Raw genomic sequence first — 23,987 nt, forward strand, 5'->3', positions numbered from 1 at the left:
TTAAATGTGCCTAAATGAAAGAACGATTATTAATTTCACAAATTAAAAATGTCACAATTCACAGCTTGTGCATAATGCCTTTAACCCTGAAGTTTTTCTAGGAATTATTATATAAGTACAAGCTCCTTTATATCTGTAAAACATAAGTATTAATATATATAACTATTATAAAATGTTTCACTGAATTTTGTAGATTTAAGAGAAAACCTCTTCAATCTATTCAAGATTCTAAGAATATGGTATTATCCCACAGGACTACTGATTGACTAGTGGAAAGGAAGTTTTGATTCCAGTTGCTCGGAGGGATAAGATTGGCAATCTTCTTCCATGTGATTTACAGCCTCTGAAAACCCACTGAAGAGTCAGCTATGAGTTGGTCCTGACTTGACAGTGACAAAGAACAGTAGAATTTCGTAAAATCAGAAAGAAATGGCAAATAAAAAGCTCACATTACTCTAACAAGGGGTAATACACTCAAGAACAAACAGAAAATAAAGAAGGAACAACGCAAAGTATTTGGCCTTTTAATTAAACTGGAAGCTATGTTTTAACTAAATTGGAATACAGCTTAAATCTGAGATTCTAATAATATCCCTTATAAGCAATGCTGTTTGTTGTTGTAATGTGCTACTGACTGGCCTGTAACCCATAGCGACCAATGTACAGCAGCTCTGAAACTTGCCCTGTCTTGAGCCAGTCTCACTAATTCTGGCAAATCAACTACATTGCCCCAGTTACTGTATCAATCCATCTCACCCAGGGTCTTCCTCTCCTGTGCTGTCCCTCTATCCTTCAGGCTGCTCTGAAGGACTTGGCAAACAATAAAGCCCTAAGAACTGATAGAACACCAATTAACATATTTCAACAATTGCTGCCCTGAATGTGCTAACCAACTTGTGCCAAAAAATATAGAGGACAACTACCTGGCAAAAAAAGGTGACCAGAGTGTGGAAATTATCAAACAATATCACTAATATCATACACTAACAAAATCCTGCTGAAGATTATCCAGAAATGACTAGAAAAAACAGTACACTGACAGAGAACTACCAGAAATAAAAGATGGGTTTAGAAGAGGTCATGGCAATAGAGATATTACTGCCAATGTCAGATGGATCTTGGTAGAAAGCAGAGAGTACCAGAAGAATGTCTGTTTCATTTACTATGCAAAGGCATTTGCCTGTGTAGATCACAACAAACTGCGGCTAACCTTGAGGAAAATGGGAATACCAGGACACTTGATTATGCTTATGCAAAGCCTGTACTTGGACCAGGAAGCAGTCTTCAGAACAGAGCAGGGAAACACTGCATGGTTTAAAATCAGGAATGGAGTGTGTCACTGTTTTCATACCTTGTCAATCATATGCAGATCATATCACTCAGGAAGCAGGGCTTTATGAGGAGGAAATGTGGCATCAGGACATTGGAGGAAGGATCAACAACAATCTACATTATGCAGATGATACAATCTTGTTTGCTGATACTCAAGAGGATCTGAAGTGCTTGCTGTAGAAGGTCAAGAACTGTAGTCTTCAATATGGATTGAAGCTCAAAATGAAGAAGACCAAGATTCTCACCATTGGATCAATTGACAACACCATGATATATAGATGAAGAAACTGAGGTTGTTAACAATTACAGGTTGCTCGGCTCCACAATCAATACTCTTGGCACAAGCAGTTAGGAAATCAAGACAAATTGCACTGGGAAAATCTGTTGCCAAGGACCTCTCCAGAGTACTGAAAAGCAACGGTATCAGTCTAGAGACTAAGGTGCACCTAATCCAGGCCATGGATTAGTTAATCCATGGCCAATTACTCGCTATATGTCAGAATAATGTTATGCTGTTTTCCATATGTGAAATGTTAGCCACTGTTAGTAAAACAGACCTATTTTCAGTTGTCAGTCTAATTTTTGTAATAGGTTATCATGTCAATCTAATTTGTACTGACATTTGATTAGCTCTGTGCTTTGTAAATATGCAACTGGATTTTGGGGCTTTGATTACAGAAGAGAATACAACTAGACAACAAAGTAACTCATTAACTTAACACTGGAAAATGCTGTAACTGAAGGCTTCAATCAGTCAACAGATAATTTTATCACAAATACGATGTTTGTATCATCCAGAAAATTAAAGCAAGCAGCTGAATAATTAGGGAGGTAGATGGGGATGAAGACATCTAAACAGCACTACTTAAAGGCGGGTGAAATGATTTATTTTTAAGTTATTTTAATATGTCTGTCTAACTTATTATCTCCTGTAGGTGTTGGCATGGGAACACTCAATTCATTAAGAAGCGAATGAGTTTCATATCAAGAAGTCCAAGTCTTGTTAGAATAGCACAAAGAAAGTTCTGAATCTGTGCCCTTCCTCCAAAAGGAAATAATTGACAGAAGCCCTTATTCAGAGATAGAGAAACAGACCTAAACAGGTACTTTTTTCTGTGAATAGCTTCTTTCTTTTTCATAGTAAGTCTCAACTATGGGCAACAATTTTGCCGGCCACAGAACATTTGGCAATGTCTGGAGGAATTTTTGATTCAGAACTGGGGGCATGGTACTGGCATCAAGTATAGGGAGAAGCTAGAGATACGGTTAACATTGTTCAATGCACAGGACAGCTCCCCAAAGCAAAAACCTCTCTGATCCAACACGTCACCAGTTCCAAGACTGAGAAACCCTATTCTATCTGTACTGCTAAAGACTTACCTCCTCACCTCTACAACTTAAAGAGAGAAAACATGTTTACAGTAATTAGGATTTAAATTCAGAACACATTTCCTTCAGTAAATTTGAGTCATTAAGTGGTAGCTAGCAACGTCTGCATGCACATATACACAACCTTCACTCACTCACTCTCAGCGGTAATCCATAGGGAGTTCACCAGTGCCTCCAAAGCATAAGACAGGTGATCTCCTCCTGTGTGATTTATGACCTCCTAAAAATCCACTGGAGAGTTATTAGACAATGAATTGGTTCTAACTTGACAGCAAAGACTTTGAGGTATTTTGGGGACATAGGATTAAAAAGAAAAATTAGGGTTTGAGAAACTTGCACAAGCCTACACTCAAGAAACACTTGCTGTTAGTTAGGGTGTTCAAGTATTTATTGAATAACTTCATCAAACACAAAGGACACTGAGAATCTGAATATATCTTTATGGAGTTTATAGTGCTTTTAATAATTATTCCATAATTAATTACTAAATATTTTACCTGGTATCTTGTTACATTTTCTGGGAAAAATAAATACCAACACACAAATATTCTATTCTTAAGGAGCTCATAACTCATCAGTGGAATGATATATAAGCAAGGGATTCTAAAGGTGAACAGAATAAACACTCAAGAATTCGGACTTTTTCTTTACTTAAAAATATAAAAAAAGAATATGGATCATATTTTTTAAGCATAAATGAAGTCAGAGGCATTGGAGAAGTGTGGTATACTCCAAGAGCTTTTTTTCTGTTTTATCTTCTTTGGCCAGTATGTCCCTCTGCTTTTTGAGATAAAAAAATGTAATGGGGGGGAAAAAAAACCCTAAAAAAATCCACCCTCCACGTTATGTACCCTGTTTATGGTCATGTTATAAGCTTCCAACAATTCTAACTGAATATATTCTATTCTGTTCTCTTCTTACCTGTGTTGTGGTAAGTATCTACCCATCCTCCATCACCATCATCTTCTTCAATGATTGCTTCCAACTCGTCTGAATACTCCATCTGTTTGCACCGTTTATAACATGGCACTGCAACAAAATGGCAAGTGTACTTACTAGGATGTACCTGCTAACAATTAAGTGCATTAGGAAGAAAGTTTTCCTTCATAAAATTTTACTTTGTAAAGATATTTGCTTCATCAGTATAATCTTTAATATTTTATTTCACTTCCAATCAAAGTGATTAATTTAAGAGTTATGTTTAGCCCAGAGATACTCTGTTATTCAGTCACATTAATCTTTCCCTAAATAGCTTTGTCAGAGACAAGAAAAAGTGCACGACCAGAAGCGCTCAATGTATTCCTTTCCTCTGATGATCTACGACAAACAGCAGGCTGAAGTCAGAGGTGGCATTGCTCAATTCAGGCTTGTGAATAATACTCCCTCTTTTAATGATCTGAACATGTAAGCACCACCTATCATACTCAAGGGTAGTCGAGGTGAGACTTTCAGTTTGCAAGGCTAAAGCGAGTTTCAATAGGCATTTCATAATTTACATTTAAATTCCAGTTATTCACAACTAAAAAAGTATCCTAAAATCTATAAAACAGCTGAATTTTACTCCTTTTCAATATCGGTGCCAAATTCTTCACATAGCAGATGTATCTACTAATATTAGTATCAATAGGTATTATTATTTACAAGCATAAAATTAAGTAATTGTAGGCTATAAGCATTATGATAAAAAAATTATGTTTTTTTAAAATAACTTAATTAATTAAAAGAGCTAGTCTTTGGAAAGGCTATCATGCTTGAAAAGGTAAAAGGTAAGCAAAGAACAGGAAGACCCTCAATGAGATGAACTGACACACTGACTGTGACACTGAGCTCAAAGCTGTCAGAGATGAAGAAAAGATGGCACAGGATAGAACTCAAAGTCACTGTCCATAGGGTCACTATGATTCATAGATGACTTAACAGCACTTAATAACAATGATTAAAAATAAGTCTTAAGCAGAAAAAGCTTAAATTTGAGGTATATTATTTTCCGTTTCATATACTGATTAAATCTAAACAGAAATCAGCATCTTCATTTGTAACTGAATATTTTTCTAGTATTGCTTTCCAATTAAATTCTCAGTACTGCCTGTTTCAAAACATTTCTTTGTTTCTATAATCAATACTTCCATGAACATATAATCAAAATCTTTAGCATGGAGATTTTAGATGTAAAAAGTAGTATCGGTTTCATTTCCCATTAAAAATTTACATCTATGGGTAGGAGGTTGGTGAATCATAAGGTCTCAAAATTTGATGGGTGGAGGAGGGGTGGGTTAAGGAAATGGGAAAGATCCAGTGTGAAAAACAATGTATATGAACTCTGTAAGTAAACCAGTATAAAATAAAAATGATATATAAATTAAATCTAAAGAAAAAGTCAAATGCCTACAGAATTTAAAAGCTTACTTAGAGGAAACTCGGCTTTGTGTTTAGGGTCTTCTTCTTGCAGTTGAATTATTAAATCTTTTTTGGCAAATGGGGAAGCGGAGATAAAAATCAACTAAGTAAATGGAGTGGAGAGTAGGGTGTGGGAACTCTAGTAACAGCAAATTCTGTAAAGCTCAGCTTCAAGAACAAACCAAGACCAAGAAGCATTAAGGTGTTATTTTTTTAAATATTAACTTTATGAAAAATATTCTAAAAAATATATATAGATAAGTCTTACCATTTTTGGTTACCAAAAATTGTTTGCCTGTTGGTAGATATGCCTTTACTTTCAATTCTTCCCCTGTAGCCCTTTGAAAACAGTGAAAAGCACACACAAACAGAGAAGTTAGAAGGCAAGTATGAAACAAAGATAACATAAAGCTTCATAAACCAGGGAAGTATCTGTCCAATAACAAATTTCAGATGACAGAAAGGGCAGGAAAGATGTGGGGATGGAAACAGGGAACCAAGAGAGAAAATAAGAAAACTTTACCCTGAGGGCATTGTAATTAATGTTATGAAACAAAAAGTGTATGAACTGTTGAACAGAAAATTAACTTTCTGTGCAAACTTCCACATAAAGCACAATACAATGTCCAAAATAAAATAAAATCTAAAAAACTAGACCATACTTCTGAGAAAATGGTTTTAGTACTGTTTTTGGAAAGTATGCCATTAAGTGACTGACCCAAGGGTATCCACTGGTTCAGTGCACAGCCAAGTACAACCTGTACACTGAAAGTCAATCTACTAAGACGTGCAAATTGACCTAAGAGAATTTCTATTAAATGTTAGACAAAAAGAGGAGAACAATATAAATAACTTATGCTCATCTTTAAATAAAAAGAAAATGCTGTTCCTTACTAAGCTACTTCCCATTGTATAATCTCATTCATATATAATTCTAAAGTAATATCCATCTTGAAAACAAGAGGCAGGAAAAAACCTGCATTATTATATAACAACGTAAGCTGTTGGCAAGATCCTATTCCTAACACTAAAACTGGAACTAGGAGGGGGGAAAATGTTTCAATCACAAAATGATAATGTCAAGAGTAATAACTAAAAACATGCAATATCGAATATTAAGAAAGTATAAAACTTTAACATGCATTTAAAAAAGACCAAACTCAAACTCACAGAAGACTCTCCAGTGGGTGTTTAGAGGGCATAATAAAATAGCACAGAAGCAGTTGGTGGATTTGAATTGCCAGAGTTTGGCTTGGCAGTGTAACTCCTCAGCCACTACAGCTCTGTTTTTCGTAACTGGTTTTCATATAACTCATTTACATTGTGTTTCAATCATATACACTGTGTTCCATACAATCCCACATTCATATTGTGTTTCATACAATCATTCATATACACTGTATCCCATATAATTACCATTGATCTATGGCTATTGTTAGACCATCTTTAACAAACATTATTTTCACAACCCTAAAAGGAAGAAAGTTTAGAGCTTAAAGAGATCCAGTTGCCTAGGGTCACAAAACCCAAAGCTGGAACAATCAGGATCAAGCCAAGACTCCAAGGCTCCTGCTCTTGAGCACGATTTCCTCTGTGAGAGAGAGCCAGCTGACCCTTTCTGAATTTTCTAGAGTACACCGAAATCTCTCACTAGAACTGGTTAGAACTAGGATTGTACCTGATGGCCATCACAAATACACAGCATAAATTTTGAAGTCAGTTGCTGCTGCCTTTAGCTTTAATTTAAATTTAGACCACAGGTTTTTAACCACAAGATAAAGTCAGGAAGTACTCAATTATCATCTGGGCAGCCTTTTTGGTTTCTGTAGACCACATTCAAGTGTCAAAACAATAAGCATGGCAAATGCCGTAAGTACAGACAGAATAACATTCCATTAGATTGTTTTTTATTGAGCCCCAGCTCATACAAACAAAAGGATGCATGACATTAACTTGTTTCTGGCACTGATTTTAGAATGAATTTTTCCTTAAGACTCAGTAGGCAAGTCAGAAGTGTGGGTACTGAAACAGGATATAACTGAATGCTAAGTACCATAAAATTATTTCAAAATTATTACTTCATAATTGATAAACTAGAACTGTAATCAACCAACATCTGATAAAGGAAAAGGATCTTCCCCTTATACCTCGACTACTATAGTAATTTCATAAATCAAACTAATTAGATAAGGGTTATAATAAAGAAAACTGAGTAGTGTACTTTTCTCATATGAAAATACCAATTTATTTCTTTATTGAAAACAAATTTTATATACTTACTTGACTAGAATAGTTCTAATTTATAAATTAAAAATTAGTAAATATATTTTCAAACAAATAATTTAGAGAAAGAAAAAACTGAACTATCTTTACTAAATCAGGGAGATTTTTGAGAGATGAACTCAATATTAAACATGCAGAAAATATAGTAAAAAGGGCACAAAATAAATGAACTTGATATTTTGACTTTTATTGGACATCTAAAAATCAATGCCCCAGAAAATGAAGATCAACTGATAAAAAGTAGTCATGGTAGATCACAGTTAGAAGACAGTACTAACGCTGGTTTAAAAAATTTAATCATGTATTTGTTGTTGTTATGTACCTTTGAGTAAACTGTGACTCATGGCGATCCTATGCACAATAGCTCCTAACCCTGCCCCATCCTGAGCCAATCTCACAGTCTCTGACACATCTGCCCCCATTACCTCAGTAGTGTGTCAATCCATCTTATCCAGTCTCTCTCTCCTGTGCTGTTCCTCAACCCTTCCAAACATAATGTTCTTTCAAGGGCTGGTCCCTCTTGGTAACATGCCCACAGTATGTGAAACAAGAGTTTCAAAATCCTTGCCTCTGAAGAGCAACCTGGTTTCACCCTTGCCAGGACAAACCTGTTTGTTCTCTTGGGAGTCCATGGTATGTTCAATAATCTTCTCTAGCACTACTACTCAAAGGCATGAATTCTTCCTCTGTCATCCTTACTCATTGTCCAGCTCCGAGATGCATAGCATGTAATTGCTAAGACAGCCTAGATCAGGCACACTATAGACTCTAGATTGACATCACTGCTCTTAGCATTCTGGAGAGGTCCCTGACAGATTTTCCTACTGTAATTTGTCTTTTCATTTCCTGATATTATTAATCAGAACATTAATTTTACAATCTCTGCTCAAAAAATAAAATTTGTATATTTTAACTATAATAAAAAGGTGTTAAAGCAAGCAACCAACCAACCAACCAACCAAACAAACAAACCCCAAATATTAAAGCAACCATATCCAAGCCAGGTGATAATGCCAAACAATTCTAGTTTAATTAAGAGTTCTAACAGCATTATCACTTTTCAGCCACTAGTAGGGGAGGGTGGAGGAACAGCACAAGAGAGGAAGAACTTCAATGAGATGGATGACTGATTCAGTGACTGGGGTAATGGAGGGTAGGTGTTTAAGAGACAATAAGATTGGCACAGGATAAAGCAGGATTTAAGGCTGTTGTGCATAGGGTCACTATGAGTCACAAGCACCTCGATGGCACACTCCACCACCACCACCATATAGGTCATTTTGCCTTAAGTACTCGAAAGCAAAGAAACCACATTTCTTTAAAAACATGATTAATATTGAACATATTTTAAAATATACAAGAACTGTTATTGTTGTTAGGTGGTACTGAGCTGATTATGACTCATAGTGACCCTATGAAGAACAGAGCTGAACCCTGTCCTACCTTTTGCCATCCTCATCATTTCTGGCACACCTGAGCCCAGTTCTGCAGTCAATCCATCTAGTTCAGGGCCTTCTTCTCTTTCTCTGACTTTTCCAAGTATGATATCCCTTTCCAAGGAACAGCATCTCTTATCAACACAGCCCAAGTGAGATAAAGCTTTGTCATCCTTGACTCCAAGGAGCATTCTGCCGGCACTTTCCCCAAAACACATCTGTTTGTTCTTTTGTCAGTCTACGGGAAGTTCTGCACTTTTCTCCAACACCACAGCTCAAAGGCATCAATTCTTCTTCTGTCATCTTTATTCAATGTCCAGCTCTCAGATGCATAACAAGTAACTGAAAAGACAAAGACTAGAACCAGGCACACCTTCATCTTCAAACTGCCACCATTCCATCTCAGTATACTGAACAAGTCTCTGATAAAATGTAGGATGTCTCCTGACTGTTGGTATCAAGAGTGTTCGATTGTAGAGTCCGGAAAGATAAAATAGTTCATAACTTCAATCTTTTCTCTCTCATTTCTAACTTGCCTTTCCTCTAAATAATCAATCCTGATGTTGCTTATTTGTCTAGTGGTAAAGATCTTTGTCTTCTTGATGTTGAAAGTCAATCCATTTTGGAAGACATAGTCTTTGATCTTCTGCATCAAGTGTTTCATCTGCTGAGCTTACAAGAAATGCTAGCTTACGCAACTTACTTTTATTATTTTGTAATCAAAAGAAAAATTAATGGATAAAATGAAAGCCTTATATTTTCTACAGGCATTTATAAGACTTTAACATGATTCTTTTAAATTTTAAGTTCAACTGAAAGTGTTCATGTTTTAAATTTACAACTCTGAAAAACTCATTCTCCAATTATCAACGTCAGTTTATGCACAATCGAGAACATAAAAATATTCAATCAACTTAGAGTCATTTGAAAAATTGAGCTGATCAGGTTTATTAAATTAATAAAATTATTTTTTAAAGAACACCTATAAGATCAGGCTTAGCTTTTCTTTACAGACACACTATAAATAAAATATCCATCTTATTGCTAACAGGGCAAAAGAAAATTAAGTATCATATCCACTTATTCTGCTCTTATTTTACTTTGAGTATCAATGACACTGAGGTACTACTTGGGGAACTCTGATGGCCTAGGGTTAAATACTGTCCTGCAAAAGCACACAGTTGAAATCCACCAGCTGCTCCACAGAAGGATGGCAGTCTCCCCTAGGCGATAAATTACCTCTGAAAACCCATCAGCCATGAGACAGTTCTGACTTGATGGTACTCAACAACAAGGGCATTACTTAGGAAGCTCTGGTGGCCTATCAATAAGAAGCTGTGCTGCAATCCCAAAGGTAAGCAGTTCAAATCTACAAGCTGCTCCACTGAAGGAGGATGGGCAATCTCCTCCCGTGCAATTAACTGCCTTTGAAAACCCACCAGAGGATCAGTCATGGGTTGGTTATGACTCAATGGAACACACAACAACAGGCATTACTAAATAAAAAATCTAATAAAAAGCTTTAAGAATTACTTACCATTGCCATGTTGGACAGTGGTGGACTAAATGATCTCCAGCTGCTACAAACTATTTATGATGTAGAAACAACATAGAAAATAAAGAATAAAATTTGTAATCATTTTTGTTTTGCAGGTCGGTCAAATGCCAAAATGATCACTTCACAAAACTCTTGATACCAGATATTAAATTAAAACACAAACAGCAATAAATCTTCAATAATTCTCTGAATATCTATCTGTATTCTTAATATTTCTTTTTTATATTATTAAACCTAGAATTGTTTTACATTTATAAAAATTCAGACAAATTGTGGAAAAACTACAACTCTGACTGCTTTATTAAAAAATATTCTATTTTCATCATTATGGGAGATCTGGTGGCCTAGCAGTAAGAAGCTGCACTGCAATTCCATAGGCACAGGGTTTGAATCCAGCAGCTGCTCTACAGGAGGAGAATGGCAATCTCCTCCTGTGTGATTTACTGCCTCTGAAAACCTGCTGGAGAGTCAGCTATGAGTTAATTCCAGCTTGACAGTACACATACATTTCCAGCATCAAGTTAAACAAACACTAACAGCATTAACAGTAGTATAAATAAATCTAAGGTCATAGGATTTCATTTTAGGGATAATTAAAATGTAGAGATTCTTGTTACTGGCTTAAAATACAATTTAAATCTCTGGAGGGAAAAAGCTAGTAAATATATATAAGCTTATCAACTATCAAACTATGTATCACACTGAGAAAATCTGCTCTAAAAGACCTCTTGAAAATGCCAAACAAGGATATTAAAGACTGAGGTATGCATGGTATTTTCAATCACCTTGTTACACTTGCTAGGTGGTTCTTTGTAAGCTCCAATTCAGCAATCCTATTTACAACAGAGAAATCCTGTCCGAACCTGGGCCATCCTCATGATCTCCACCGTACTTAAGTCCACTGTCTCCTTATGCGCATGTAGAGGATGGGCAATGAATAAAGATCAAGTAACTGATTCTTTGAATGATGGTATTAGTGACACAAAATATACTACAAGGTAGGTAGAGTTGTTGATTGCCTTCGAATAGAGTACAACTCATAGTGACCCTATGAACAAAAGGCCTGAAGCCCCTCTACAATTATTGATATTTATCAAAGTTCATAGTTTCCAGAGGCATTTTGTTTAGGAAGCAGACGCCACTCCTGCTTCCAAACCTGTCATAGAATGGTATTGGCTGAGTCGCCTGAGATGCATAATGAGGCAGAGTGTTAGCAAAAAAAAAAGAGGAAGATCTTCAAGGAGGCTGAGTGACAGAGTGGCTACAACAATGGGCTCAAATAGCACTGACTGTGAGGATGGTGCAGAACCTAGTGGTGCTTTGTTCTGCTATACAAAGGGTTGCTCTGAGTCGGAAAGGACTCTGGCACTAACAGCAGCAACATGGGTGGTATACAGCTTGTTTATCACATCCAAGTCATATTCCTCCTTTCTTTTCTTCCTTAATCTAAATGATGTCCAATTTTGAAGTCTTTTTTTCATAAGAATCATTTGGATCTTTTTTTTTTTTTTTTACATAAAACAATCATTAAAAATAGAAATGTAGAATGGTGAAAACACTTAGGTGCTTTTGGAATAACTGAAACACTCAGTTAATTAAATTGAATCATACTCTGAGCTGGATGATCACTCTATATTTTTGTTTTCCCCCTCCAGTGATAAAAATGGAATCAGGGAGAAAGAGTTCATCTTTGGAGAAATTACAGTTTAGGGAGAAATTAGTCTTACTAGAGGACAGAAATCTTGCTTATTCTTGAGAACAGAAAATAATTTTGCCAAACATAATTTGCACAGTCCTAAGTTAAGCAATTTGCATATAAACTTTCCCAATTATTATTTGTTCATGACTCTAACTTAAAACTCTTGTTTTTTACACATGATTTATTCCACAACAAAGAAGTTCTGTCTTTAATCTTCTAGTGCCTATCTGAGAAAACAGGTCTATATATTGACAGCCTGGTTTTAATTGTTCTTGGTCAAATATCTTTCTAAGTGGCATAGCACTGGTCAGTCCATTTGCTGTACAGAGGTCACTTGTGGTTGCTGTGATGCTAACCACTGTGACACTGATATGTCAAATACAATAATGGTTACCCATGGTGGACAGTGTTTGGTGGAGCTTCCTGATTAAAACAAGCTTGGAAGCAGGAGTGGCATCCACTTCTGAAATAGTTTGCTTCCGGAAACTCTATGAACATGGAGAAAAGACAAAAGTTATGCAAGTGTTCAGGTCTTTCATTCTTAGGGTCACTATAAGTCATTTATGACTCAATGGTACTTAACAACAACATACTGATTGTTACTGAGTTAATTTCAACTCTTAACAACCTGGAGGACAGAGAATAGCCCCATAATGTTACAAGACCACATAAATCTTCATGAAGGTAACAGACTAACTCATCTTTCTCTTATGGAGTGGCTTTTGGGTTTGAATAAATGACTTCTTGGTTAGCAGTCAAATACATTAACCATTATGCCACTAGTTGTTGATGTGTACCTTTAAGTTGGAACCAACTCACAGCTGACCTTCCAGTGGGTTTTCAGAGGCAATTTATTGTAAAGAAGGAAACTGCCCATCTTTCTCCTGCAGAGCAGCTGGTGAATTTCAACTGCACGCCTTTGGGAAGGGCTACACAGATCCTTAGCACTAGGCCACCAGAGCACCTAAGAAAGAAGAACTCTGAAAATTCTTATGCTATCATAAATAAGCCAGTATTTCCAACAACAACTTAACACAAATGTGTTCTTTTAATAAACCTTTTTTCATTATTTAACTGATGTGGTAAAGACAAAAACCAAAATTAAATGAAAAAACTCTCACCCTCAAGTTTTAAGTATTTTGGGTTCACAGCAACCAGATGTGGAAGAAAAATATGGCAGTCTGGACTCTAGCTGGGTTTGGACAAGATACTCTATCTATGGTTATTACAAGACACTCAATTATCAAATCAAAATAATATGAATCTAACAAAATATAAGCACAGAAAAAACTTAAAGTTAAAAATTCTTTGCAGATGTTGGTGGTGTTCAGAAGTCAGGCTATTTATTCCTTAGTCTTTCTGGTTATATATAAATAACAAAACCACAGAAGGTAAGATAAAACAGAATTTTATCTGCCTGGTGTTGTCCAAAGGGAGCTGCACTGGTAACTGAAAGGGAAAGAGCATCGCACAAGTGGTTCAAATCCACCAGGAAAATACACAGGAAAAGATGGGCATTTACCTCCCATGTAATTCACAAAAAAGCTGCTGGAAGGTCAGCTATGAGTTAGTTATGATTCAAAAGTAGTTAAGTTGGCATTTTTTCCTTAAAATGATCATTATTGCTTCAGAAGTTAAAATAAAATGCAAGACAGAGAGAGATTCAAATTTCCTAATTATCACAATAGCTCACAGTAACTTTTTCTTTGTAATTCCAAATTCTCTTATAGGATTTATCATCAATATATAAAGCTGAGTAACTCCAACAAGGTAAAAATGGTTTTAACATTTTGGTGAGCACTTTTATTTTCCAAGATATTAGAACACAACGAGTTGTTCTGCTAACCCCAAAGTTGCACGTCTCTAAGCCAGCCACTCTAGGGAAGGAATGAGTTGGAGCGTTTCTTCTGGTTACAATTCACAGCCTTGGAAATCCCAACGAAGGGTCACTACTGTGAGTCAGAACCAACTAGATGGCAATAGTGGTGGCATTTATTGTTTGATCTTTTATTAACAGTACTCAAGTCACAGGCACATCCAATATTAAAGTATCCTTAGTAAGAAAATAAACTATGCACCATTTGTCCTCTTTTTAAAAATAGTATTTTCATATGCCAGGTTGTAAACTCTAAGACAGAGGCTATTATAGAAGCCCACCACAGAGTAAGGAAAGAAACAGATCAACTCAGTACTGTATTTATACAAAGCAAATGATGCCTACTCATTTCTTTCTCCAGGATCATTCTAAGCTACTTCAATCCTATGACGGAGCTTTATCCCAACCCAACATTATGTAACTTGGTACCCAGCTGGGCTGGTTGTGTCTTGCATATTTTTTAAAAAGGAGAAAATTCACAGATCAAGTCAATATAAAAGTTATACTAATCTAGAAATTAAATGTCAAAACCATAGAATGTCTGTTTTAAAACAAGTCATTCTATCCAATAGTCACACATTTGTATTTCTAAACAGAACTATCAATTTGCGATCTCAAAATTGAAGAGATAAAGCCAAAACATACAAGAAGAACAGAAAACATTCAACTTTGCTCTTGATTTCAGATACTTCATTTTAAGCATCATGCTTAATTATAGCTCTGGCAAGAATTTTAATGACATCCTTAAGATAAAAAATCATGGTTTTACGTGGCACTTAATATATTAAACTTATGAAGCTTAAAAAAGTGTTATAGATTGAACTGTGTGCTCCCCTGCTCCCTGCCCCAAAAATGTACTGGAGTTCTCTTACACTTCTTGGAGCAACTGAATATAATGCAATATTATCACCTTCCACAATGCAACCTAATGCAATGCAGTCCAAGAGTTGATTTCATTACAGTGAAAAATTCTCTTAAATTTGCAGCTTCGCAGTCATACAAAGAGGAGCATATCTTTACTGGAAAGAAAAAGACCACATGAAGACAACCTACAAGTCAAGAAGTGAGAAATGCCTGCAGATACTGATTAGGGAAGGATCAACACTGCCATGGTCCAGAATGGCTTCGAATCCTTCAAAAACTTACAGCTGTGGAGTCACAACTGACTCACAGAGGAGCCAAGAGTGGATTTCCAAAGCTGTAAGTCACATAGGAGGTGGGTAAATCTGTGCAGCTTCAAATCACTCACTCTTCTCCTGCGAGCTGCTCATGATTTAAAACGCCAAAGAGGTTACAACCTTTAGTTAGCAGCATGACTCTCAATGAACTACACCACCAGAGCTCCTAATACACTGGGGGGGGAGCATTCTTTAAAGGCATCCATTTGTGGTATATCTGTTAGAGCACCACTAGGTGGAATAGGCCCCGTAAGAGAGACTAAAGTGAGAGGCACCTGATTTTATGTGTATAAACTCCTTAAGTTCACTTCTGTCACGTGAGTTTTGACTGAAAGTGATCTACCATCAGGTATCTCAGGCTGTAAATAACCATGGAAGGAGACTATTTATCTCATCCACCGTCACTGGTGGATTTGAACCACTAGAGATGTGCAGCCTTTGGATTAGCAGCACGGCCCCCAATGGCCTGTGCCAGCAGAGCTCCCAATTGTGTGTGATGTGATGTGATGTGATGTTCAGTGCCACTGAGTTATTAAGTATGACTCTAAGGGACATTATGAACAGGTTAAAACTGTCCCATATCGTGTGCTATCCTCAAGATCACTGCCATGCTCAAGCTCATTTCTGCAGTCACTATATCAATCATTCTGGCTGTAGGTCTTCTCTTTCCCTTGCCTTCTACATTTCCCAGTATGATGCCATCTTTTTCCAAGCATTGGCCCTTTCTGACAATATACCCCAAGTATGTGAGATGAAACTATCATCCCTGCCTCAAAGCAGTACTCAGGTTATACTTCCTCCAAGACAGATTTGTTCTTTTGACAGCCAATGGAATGAATATTCAACACTCTTCTCCAAATAGATCTGCTTTCAGTTTTCCTTATTCATTGTTAAATTTCCAGATGCATAAGAAACAACTAAAAATACTATACCTTGGGTCAGGAATACCTTAATCTTCAAACTGACATCCTTGTTTAAAACAGATCTGTGACCTTACATTTGTGTAGTATAACAAGTCTATGATGACCTGTTACAATGGGTGTTTCCAGAGAAAATTAAATCCTTGACAACTTCAATCTTTTCTCCAACACTCATGACATTGTCTATTGATCCAGTTGTGAGTAATTCGGTTTTCTTGCTGTTGAGGTTTATTCCACATTGAAGGCTATAATCCTTTTATCTTTTTCAGTAAATGCTTCATGTTTACCTTCTGCAAGCAATATCACCTGTATAAATTGAGCTATTGATGAGTCTGCCTCCAATCATGGTCACACACACACACACACACACACACACACACACAGTTGTTATTAAGTGCCATCTTCCTGCCTTATCCTCATCATCCCTAGTACTTGAACTGCAGTCACAGTTCTCAGTCCATCTAAGAGTTCTCCTCTCTTCTGCTGACCCTCCACCTCTCCAAGTATGATGTCCCTTTCAAAGGAACAGGTGCTCCTAATAACATGCTCAAAGTATGTGAGATGAAGTTTTACCATATTTGCCTCCAAAGAGCACTCTGGCTGCACTTTTCTAAGATATATGTTTGTTCTTTTGATAGACCATGAGATACTCTTCTACAATGTCACAACTCAAAAGCATCAATTCTTCTTCTGTCATAATTATTTACTGTCTAGCTCTCAGATACATAGAACTTAATGAAAAGACCACAGCCTGAATCAGTCACACATTCATCTTCAAACTGACCTCAATACTCCTCAGTAATTTGGAAAGGTCTCTGACAACAGACTTGCCCAATGCAACATGTCTCCTAAAATCCTAATTGTACCAAAGGTTTTGATTGTTGATCCAAATAAGATGAAATAAATGAAAATTTAAATCCTTTTCCCATCTATTATGATGCTGCCTATTGGACCAGTGATGAAGACCTTTGTTTTGTTTGTAGATGTTGAGATATAATTCATATTGATGGCTGTCATCCTTAATCTGCTGAAGCAAGTGTTTCAAATTCTCCTCACCTTCAACAAGGTTGTGTGTACCAACTGCATAATGCAGGTTGTTGATGGATTTTCCTCTGATTCCGATGCTGCATTCCTCTTCATGAATTATTTGCTCAGCTCAGCAGACTGAATAGGTATGGAGAAAGGATACAACCCTCAGCTCTTCCTGATTTTAAACCATGCAATGTTCTCTTGTTCTACTTGGACTACAGTTTCTTGGTCTAGATGTAGATTTCACATATAATTAAGTGTTCTGGGGTTCCCATTCTTCTCAATGTTTGCTAGTTTGTTATGATCCGCACAGACTTTGTAGTCAGTAAAAACATAAATACTCTTCTGGTATTCTCTGCTTTCAGCCAGGATCCACCTGACATCAGCAATAATATCCCTGATGTCATGGCCTCTTCTAAACTCAGCTTGAAATTCTGGCAGTTCCCTGTTAATGTACTGTTCTAGCTGTTTCTGGATGATTCTCAGCAATATTTTGCTTACATGTAATATGATATTGCTCAATAATTTAATTTGCTCAATAATTTTAGGAATAAGAATATCCATTTCTTTGAGTCAGCTGTCCTCTAAATTGTCAGGCACAGACTGGTGAGCATGTCCTATGACTGCATGTGTTAGCTGAAAAATGTTAAACGCTATCCCATTAATTCTTGAGGTCTCATTTTTACCAACGTCTTCATCAGAGCTTGAACTTCTTCCTTTATTATCACTGGCCCTTATACATAAGGTACTCTCTGAAATTTTTTACTGCTGACTAATTCTTTTTGGTACGGTGACTGTGTATTTCTTTCATCTTCTTATATGCTTTCCATATCACTGAAGATTTTGCCCAAAACATCTCTTAGTATTGCAACTCCAGGCATGAATTTGTTTTTCAGTTCTTTCAGCTTGAGAAATAGCAAGCAAGTTCTTCCCTTTTTATTCTCTGATGCCAATTCTTTGCATATTTCGTTTTAATACATTGCTTTGTCTTTTCTAGCTGGCCTCTGAAATCTTCTGTTCAGCTATTTTATATCAGCATCTCTTCCCTTTGTTTTGGTTTCACGACCCTTTAACACAATTTTTTTCTAGTTTCAGCTTCAATTTAAAAATGTACATAGGTAATTGTCTATTCCATACTCAGCATCTGGTCTGGTTCTGACTGCTGATACTGAGGCTAGGATACCAGAAAAACCTGTCTCATAGACAGTTTGGGCTCATCCTGTAATAAACTCAATAGGATGTACATCTGACCAATCATACAAATCCCACTTATGTGTTATGGGCTTATTAATCTGTTAAAGCCTTGCTTCTAGATATCCCACCTTTAGATGGTCTTTCAGTCTGTTTTGGATTTTGTAGTTTTCCTTCCTGATCCAACAATGTAAGAATGTAGCACATTTTGCAGGTTAGTGGAGCAGCTGCTTTCACTTTGTGACAAGAGCTGTTTCTCTAGCCCTGATCGTATCTATCCATCAGCAAGTTTCATTTGCTTTATTTTAGCAGACTTTGTAACATGGCTCTATGACAATTGTTTGGAGAATGTCTAGTCAAAATCTCCCATTTATAAATGAAGCAGAGACTTACGCCTAGACAGTTGAAGTGATTTTCCAGACTAAGAACAGGCTAAATTAGAGAAACAGATTAAGAAGGCAAGTGCAAAAGCATTTCATGCAAAGGGAAAAGCAAATGCAAAGGTCCTGATGCAGAAAAATCAGTTTGACAATAACAGAGAGGAGATCTACACTGCTTAAACAAGAAGGAACAAGGAAAAGCATAGTAGATAAGGCTATAGGGATCAGGTTCATCACTTTTCCTAATTTTCATCTGCGAGGAGGTAAGAAAATGTCTTTTTGTTTCTTCATCACCTCTAAAACAAAACTGGAAGGATCTGTAAGCTAAGTTTTCATCAACAACTCGGTATCCAACTCAATGCCGTGGATTCAAACAATTCATGATTGACCCTCCATTAGGTTCTTTCAGCAATACTATATCCCTTCATTAAAAAATAATTTTATATAGGAAATCAGTACAATACACCATGATTTTTAATTTTACATTAATTCTATCAAAATCTATCACAACTGTAAATTGAAAGATCAGTTTAATGCTCTGGCTTGAGGTCATTTTGGCATTCAAAGCAGAGGTCCAGATCATAGAACATGCCCTGCTGCAAAATTCTTCTTCCAAATCAATGAATTAATTTCTAAAGTCAATGAGTGTTTTCAGTGAGAGATGACAGTTAAGTTCAAAAAAATTCTGTCATTTGTTAAAAGTTTGATACAACCACAACAACTTCATTGTACATTTTCTTCCCTGCCCACCCCTCCCCCCTGCTGCTTTGCCTCTTTGAAAAGTTAAAAAAAATAATACTTTCCTTATTATACAATCCTTCCCCTTCCCCCTCCCCCACCAGCCCAGTCCCCCATGCAACCAACTCTCATTCTAGAGTCTTGTCATTACTATTTTTTTTTATGGAAAACAAAATGGAATTAAGTGATAAAATCTCTTCACATAACTTTACATTAAAACGTCAATAAAATACAACTGGCCTGTAAGATGGCTGTTATTTCCAACATTACACAGTTTCAACATAGGCCAGTTAGTAGAAAAAGTGAAAGAAAGAAAAAAAGTGATGGAAAAGAGTGTTTTAAGTATGTTGCAATAAATGACATTAAGCCAAATACTAGCCTGGCCAAACAGAGAACAAAATTCCCAAGTGTAAAGCCATCAAACTCACATTTGGTACAAACAGTAACAGCTAAATGCCAGAACCTTCTTCCCAGGTTAATATGACACAAACATGAGTGAAGGATAAGTGACTGTAGGAATTTTTTCCATCCCCTAATCACCCTTTATTTCTAAATAAAGAGGAAGTACAAAGAAATGTGAGAAGTGGCAAACAAGACGAAGTAGCATCCCCTTCTATTCTAAAGGAAGAAGTATATTTTCAAAAATTCTTAAATATTGTCAATAGAGTCCAAATATGCACAAAGTAAGATCAAAACTGGAAATGTCTTCTTATACTACATGGGAAACTCCATCAAGTTTAATATCATAATTATTCACTTAAACACAGCAGCCTTAAAAATCTCTTCAAACCCAACACTTACCTCTTCTGGGGTAATAACACCTGTTTCCTTAAACTTCGACTCCTAAAGAAAGCAAAAAGGATAAAAGAACTGAATTAAACCTGTAAATTTTTTCTCCTCAATTTAATTATGAAACATTTTGTGGGCAATTTTTTCTTGACATCTTTCTATGCAATGAAGGAGATGGAGTGGGGGGTGGGAAGGAGCATACAAATCTAATGGATGAAACTAACATGAAAATAATTATAAATCAAAATTTGATTGGTGCTGTAATAATAGAGCAAGTACTTGAGGAAAACATTAAAAATGTCATACAAGAATGAAAGTTTATAGTAATTCTGTAAGATGATCAACTGGTTTTATTTTATAACATAAGAAAAAAAATTGCGAAAAATGCTTAGACACAGTATCAGTCAAAAGCACCATAAAAAATTTAGTCTAGAAAATTCTTATTTTTCTATTACTCAACTCTTTAACAAGATATTGATAAAACAGTTGCTCTTCTAAAGCTAAGTCAGGGGGGTAGGTTATTAACAAAGAAAATCAGTGATTTAAACCCAAAAGTCATGGTGAGTGAGAAAGACTGACACCCTTAGAAACTCTACAAACTTCTACTTTACCTAGTGGGATTAGCAACCTAAAAGTATACAATTCAAATCCACCAACTGCTTCATGGGAGAAATATAGGTAATTTCCTCCTGTGCAATTTACTGCCTCTGAAAACCTGCTGGAAGTTCAGCTATGGGCTGATTCCAACTCAATGATAATCAATAACAACTCTGTCCTTGAGGGTCATTATAAGGAATCAACTTCTTGTCAGTCAGTTAAAGCAACAATAATATTTTACTAATTTTAAGTTATCTTTAAAGTTTTATACAAAATAGAAAAGATTCATTTAAGAAAATTATTCATTCAACAAATTTAATGAATGTAAATTATGTAACTATGGAATATGTTGTTGTCCATTGCCACTGAGTCAGAATCAACTCATGGCTGACTTAGTTTTCAGAAGCAGCAAATTACACAGGAAGAGACTGCTTCTCCTTCTGCAGAGCAGCTGGTGGATTTGGAACCATGTGTCATTGGGTTGGCAGCACAGCCCCTTAGGCAACCAAAGCTCTCCTTATAGTCATGTAGCAATGAATAAAACAGATCAAAATCATCTATTCCTTTACAAAGAGTTCCAGTAAAGGGGGGGAACCCCAAAACTCAAACCCAATAAAAGATATGTCAAGTGGTAACAACTGTCATTAAAAAAAAATCAGAGGAATGTAAGAAGGGATGAAGATGACTATTTAATATAGGATGGCAAGAGAAGACAGACTTCACTGATAAGTGGTATTTGAGGAGAAATCTGAAGGGAAATAATCCAAAAAAACTGAATGGTGAAAGAGCATTTCAAGCAAAGGAAAAAGCAAATTCAAAGGTCCCGATGCAAAAAAATCAGTTTGACAATAACAGAGGAGATCCACACTGCTTAAACAAGAAGGAACAAGGGAAAGCATAGTAGATAAGGCTATAGGGATCCGGTAGAGCCCTGGTCATCATCTAAAGGTGATCTTTAAAACATTCATCACCTTTCCTAATTTTCATTTGCTAGGAGGTAAGAAAATGTCTTTTTGTTTCTTCATCACCTCTAAAACAAAACTGGGAGGATTTGTAAGCTAAGTCTGCATCAACAACTCGGTATCCAAGTCAAAACAATTTATGATTGACCCTCTACTGGGTTTCCAGGATGTAAATCACAAAGGAGGAGACTGCTTATCTTTCATGTTGTTATGTACCTTTGAGTCAGAATCAACTTATAGCTCTAAAAGGTTTTTAGAGGCTTTAAACCACTTAGGAAGAGACTGCCCACCTTTCACCCATGGAGCAGCTGGTAGATTTAAACTGTGTGTCTTTGGGTTGGCAGTGCAGCTCCTTATCACTAGGTTACCAGACCTCCCACGTTAGTAAAGGGTCATTAATTTGGCTTTCCTTATTATTGAAAAATTATGCACCATACATAACTGATGACCTAACACTTTTTCAGTTCAACCTTCCATCTCTTCTCTTGATAAAACTAAGAAATGGAATAATATCGTATTATTTAAATTCTGCACAACCAGGTAGACATGCTATTCTAAAAGGATAAAATAATACTAACATCTATTTTATTTTCAAGTCAAAATTATTTTTAACCTTAACTAGCCGAGTAACTTGAATTAAGATGGATTTCAGTGTAGAAAAATGTAAGTTTGCAAAGGTTGGAATTACAATTCATACACTTTTCTGATTATTTTAAAAATGTGGGCCAGATGAGTATTATTTTGAAGTCAGTCATAGACATTAAAAATACAAATGAACAGGATTATAATTTCTCTTTGTCATGAGGGGGGAGAAGTATCCTACCATTTTCAGCATAACTTCCTGAATAAAGAAAGATATTTCCAAGAATGGTTTATTTTTCACACTAGGATTTCTGTAACTAAGCAGGGCTTGCAATTCATTTCTGTTGCATTTTCAGAAAAGAAAACAAAACTATAACAAAAAAAATTAAGTTTGCAAGAATTATATAAGGAAACTTGAATGTACCTTTAGAAACTTATTTTTGAAAGCAACCTGAAAATATGTAATAGCTAATGTGTTCTAATTGGTACTTTAAAATTACCGCACTACTGTCAACACATAAGACATGTATAATAACATACAGAAGGATCACTTAAGTTAAACTTAATACCAAACATCATTTTAAAGTTTAGGAGGAGTAGATTTTTTTTTTCCCTCCTAATGTTGCAAATCTGTTTCCTTGAAGATTAAAACAAGTTGGGATAATTGTGTTAATTTCACACTTCTAACTCTAAGGAAAGGTCCATGAAAACCGATGGGAGAGAGTGACATATGTAATTTTAGGACGAAATATTAATTTCATTCCTTGATAACCCAAATCTTTGCTTGAAAAGTTTCAATTACTTTAGATTATTCCATGTTCTTGAGTGCATCCGAGCATTTTCCAAACCGACATACCCATAAGCACTGAATGGAGATCAGTGAAGGCTGACGTCTCTGCAAGTAGACCCCTTACAAGCCACAAAGTCCTAAACAACAATTGGATTGTTTAGGACTATGGGTGGACGCTGCACCTATTTGTGTGTTACCCCTACCCCCACCTACACCTTTGCTAAGCTGCGAGCACAGTGACCAGCTTATTTGCGAGGTCCTGGCCACTCGCACTGTGCCTGACAGCCCGTGGTAAGCCCTACCCGGCTTACCTTGAGGACCGGGGTCAGGTACTCAGCCACTTCCAGTGCCTTTCCCTTCACCGTGTTAATTACATTCTGCATCTTGGGGCCGGAGTAGCGGCCGGCCCCACGACGGGATGGGAAAAGCAGCCGGGGGACCGGAGTAGGGTCTGGACAGTCAGAAAATGTCCCCTTTTGCTGCCGCGTCGCAAGGGACCCAGTCGCCTCCACCCGCGGGAATGGGACGCGACGGGGCGGACCGGGCGAGGGGGAGGGGCGGCCGAAGCTATGCGCGCGAGGGCAGGACGCGCGCTCTCTGCGCACAAGGCGGCGCGCGGCGAGCCTGGGCCCAGCTGTCACCAGGCCTCAAGAGAGGGCGATGGGGCCCCTGGGGAGCGAGCGGAAAAAGAGGGCGCACGCGCACCCCGTGCCCGCCCTAGAGCTGTCTTCTCTCCCCCTTGCTTCACACAAGCCCCTTCCGGCTTCCCCTTCTTTCTCACTCTTTCGCCATAGCTCCACCACCACCTGGGCCTCACGTGACTTAAGACTCTCCCCCACACGTGACGCGAGAAAGGCCTCT

General features: G+C 36.9%; 1 protein-coding gene across 1 annotated transcript in view; it reads right to left on the minus strand.

Annotated features, from left to right (window-relative positions):
* ATG3 (autophagy related 3) overlaps positions 1-23,604 on the minus strand; it is a 45,969-nt gene extending 22,365 nt beyond the window's left edge. Inside the window, exons 1-5 of the mRNA XM_006895345.1 lie at positions 23,438-23,604; positions 20,208-20,249; positions 10,375-10,424; positions 5,387-5,457; positions 3,643-3,750 (exon numbers count right to left, since the gene is read on the minus strand). Of these exons, the coding sequence (XP_006895407.1) occupies positions 3,643-3,750; positions 5,387-5,457; positions 10,375-10,424; positions 20,208-20,249; positions 23,438-23,509 (343 nt within the window). The 5' untranslated portion in view covers positions 23,510-23,604. The remainder of the gene's footprint in view (positions 1-3,642; positions 3,751-5,386; positions 5,458-10,374; positions 10,425-20,207; positions 20,250-23,437) is intronic.
* Positions 23,605-23,987: the final 383 nt, after the last annotated feature.

This window comes from Elephantulus edwardii, unplaced genomic scaffold (assembly GCF_000299155.1).
Source record: "Elephantulus edwardii isolate Elephantulus edwardi_28Jun2011 unplaced genomic scaffold, EleEdw1.0 scaffold00165, whole genome shotgun sequence".
Lineage (NCBI taxonomy): Eukaryota > Metazoa > Chordata > Mammalia > Macroscelidea > Macroscelididae > Elephantulus > Elephantulus edwardii.